Consider the following 2831-nt stretch of genomic DNA (forward strand, 5'->3'; position numbering starts at 1 on the left):
TTAAAAATAAATTTATAGTATTAAATTCATTAAGTTAATTCTATTAGCTTCAAGTACCTTCAACTCCGTGTTTGTTTTTTTCCAAATTTCTTCAACAATCAAAACACAATTTTCATTGGTTGTTTTAGGAATACCTGTTATTTCCACAGTAATTCCTAAATTGTGTTGTTCAATTTCATCTATTTTATATTTCAAAACCGCAACTTCATCAGATAATCGTTTATTTTCCGTGATAATTTTCTCATTGACAATCTTAATATTTTTTAATTCACCAACTAAATAATCAATTTTATCACTAAATTCATCGAATTTTGAACTCATAAAAGATACAGATTTAGTTAACTCCTCAATATTTTTTTCAATTGAGCTTTTTGAACTTAATTGAACACCAGATGTTTGAGGTTTTGGCGATTTAGTAGTCTTGCATTCAGAACAGGTAAATCTTGCTTTAGTATTGTTAGACATTTTTTTATAATTTTGCTCAATAAAAGCAATAAAAGTGTACAATAAAAGTGAAGAACTTTTTTGCAAGTAGACACTCGAGTAAATCTTCCTTATGATTTGATGTCTCGAGACATTTAGCACACGTAAAATGCATTGTAAGTGAAGCGTAAAAACCACGAAAATATAAGATAACTAAACAGAGATAACGGAGCACTAACGTTACAAAACTAAAGACGACTAGCTCTGGTGAAATCCAGATAAGTTAATAAATACAATTGTTTAAGTTTTCTTACATAAAAGCCATAGCGTACGGATTGATTTCCCGCAACAAACCGTCCAATAATCCAATCACGATTTCGGACAGTTCGTGATTTGTCTGTCGTGCTATATCGAGATGCCGGCGGTTGGCATCTCCGGACTCTAGGAAATATAACTGACAGTTGTTGGCCCCTCCCGGGGCAACGGCCACCTCATTATTGGTCCTCCGATAGGTCTGACCGTGACAATCCACACCGGCGGTCCCCGCCCTGGCAGACGCCCTGGCGGATTACATAAAAAATTGTTTGGTTCGAGTACATTTGCGGCGTAGGAAAAAAACACGAAACGCATCAAAATATGTTCGTTCGCGGTACGCGCGCCATGAATACACCTGTAGTTTATCTGGTTTAGTGATGTGCTCAAAAAATCGATTCTGCAAAGAAAATTTGGTTTCAGAAAGGGCACTGGCAAATCTTACTGATGTTCATAATGTTATAAACAAAATTAAAAGTAACTTTTTTCAAACAATCGGTAGCAGCTTCCGACGAACTCAGAAAATTGTGCGATTTCAAACTGAAACAATCTGTACCAACACGTTGGAACTCAATTTATTTTATGATTGATAGATTCATTTTATGTTCGAACCACATAGCTTCAGTGTTAATAAATATTCGCCGGGGCCCCGAAATGTTGACAGCTGATGAGATTGATATAGCTAAGGAAATGTTGTTAGTGTTAAAGCCGATGGAGGTGGCAACAAGGGAATTATGTGGTCAAAAATATGTAACTGGCAGCACAGTTATACCCTTAATTAACTGCCTTATTAAAAAAACAGAGAGTATTGATCTAACCCATCCAACAGCTTTAACCTTAAAGAGAGCTATGTTAGATAATTTGAATCACAGGTTCGGTAGGATGGAGGAGAGAAGTCTACTTAGCATTTCCACTATATTAGATCCTAGGTTCAAAACTATTCATTTGAATAATCCATTAGCCAGTTCTAGAGCTATTAAATTTATTAAAATCAAATTAATGAAATTAAAAATAATTGTGATGAACCTAGCTCCTCAAACCAAGGCTCTAGTGATGATGATGGTGAACGTAGTGATAGTTTGTGGTCAGTTCACAATGAGCTGGTTACAAAAAAAAAAGCTGCATCACAAAGTTCAGAACAGCCTGAAGAGCGAATTCCTACCGAACTTAAACATTATTTAAACCAGCCCACAATACCGTTAGGTGATGACATACTAAAATATTGGGATATAAATGGCAATATGTTCCCTCTCTTAAAAAAAATTGTACAACCATATTTGTCCGTAGTAGCAACTTCTGTCCCTTCGGAAAGATTATTTTCCAAAGTGGGAAATATAATGACCGAAAAAAGAAATAGATTAAAGGGGGAAAAATTGCAACAACTTTTATTTTTGAGTTCCCTAAATTTTGAAGACTGGCACATAGAATAAATGTTATTTATCTACAGCTTTTTGTATATAATATAATTTGTAAATATGTGTGATGTAATGTATCTGTACAGCCTTTTGTATATAATATGATTTGTAAATATGTGTAATGTAATGTATCTGTACAGCCTTTTGTATATAATATAATTTGTAAATATGTGTAATGTAATGTATCTGTACAGCCTTTTGTATATATAATTTGTAAATATGTATAGTGTAATTATCTGTATCAATAGTGAGCTAATGGTACCTTAAACAAGATTAAGTGGCCCACGATTGGTCCTTTAAATTTAATAATTATTGTAAAAAACATATAAGTACAAATGATATAATAAATAAAAAAAACAGTGTTTACCATACTCATTGTTGTGTTATTTATCTACCTTCATTAAATACCTTAATCCTAATTCAGTCAATTTAAACTTATATTAAATCAGATTCTTACTTATTATTAATGTAATATCTTAGATTATGTACTTAAGTACTATTTTATGTTAATGCTAGTACATACTACATCATGAATGTTACTTCACTGAGGAGTAAAATGTGTTTATGATAGTATAAGGTGAACGTTTAAAAAATATTAGTTTCAACATTCTAATTACTTTGTAGAAGTACAAAATTAATGCGCGAAAACTTAATGCGTTAAGTTAATAATTACTTACCTAG

At 32.4% G+C, this 2831-nt stretch overlaps 1 protein-coding gene across 1 annotated transcript; it reads left to right on the forward strand.

Annotated features, from left to right (window-relative positions):
* Positions 1-1389: 1389 nt before the first annotated feature.
* Positions 1390-2165, forward strand: LOC100570939 (zinc finger BED domain-containing protein 1). Its single transcript, XM_008184708.1, has 2 exons — positions 1390-1607; positions 1766-2165. The coding sequence occupies exons 1-2, from the start codon at positions 1390-1392 to the stop codon at positions 2163-2165; spliced, it is 618 nt and encodes a 205-aa protein (XP_008182930.1).
* The last annotated feature ends 666 nt before the right edge of the window (positions 2166-2831 follow it).

This window comes from Acyrthosiphon pisum, unplaced genomic scaffold (genome assembly GCF_005508785.2).
Source record: "Acyrthosiphon pisum isolate AL4f unplaced genomic scaffold, pea_aphid_22Mar2018_4r6ur Scaffold_21257;HRSCAF=23443, whole genome shotgun sequence".
Taxonomy (NCBI): Eukaryota; Metazoa; Arthropoda; class Insecta; order Hemiptera; family Aphididae; genus Acyrthosiphon; species Acyrthosiphon pisum.

Excerpts from the sequence above, each read along its gene's own strand:
- LOC100570939 (XM_008184708.1), top strand. The coding sequence starts at position 1,390 with ATGTTGACAGCTGATGAGATTGATATAGCTAAGGAAATGTTGTTAGTG. Across the intron at positions 1,608-1,765 it reads TTAGATAATTTGAATCACAG|CTCCTCAAACCAAGGCTCTA; the intron begins GTTCGGTAGGAT and ends TGATGAACCTAG.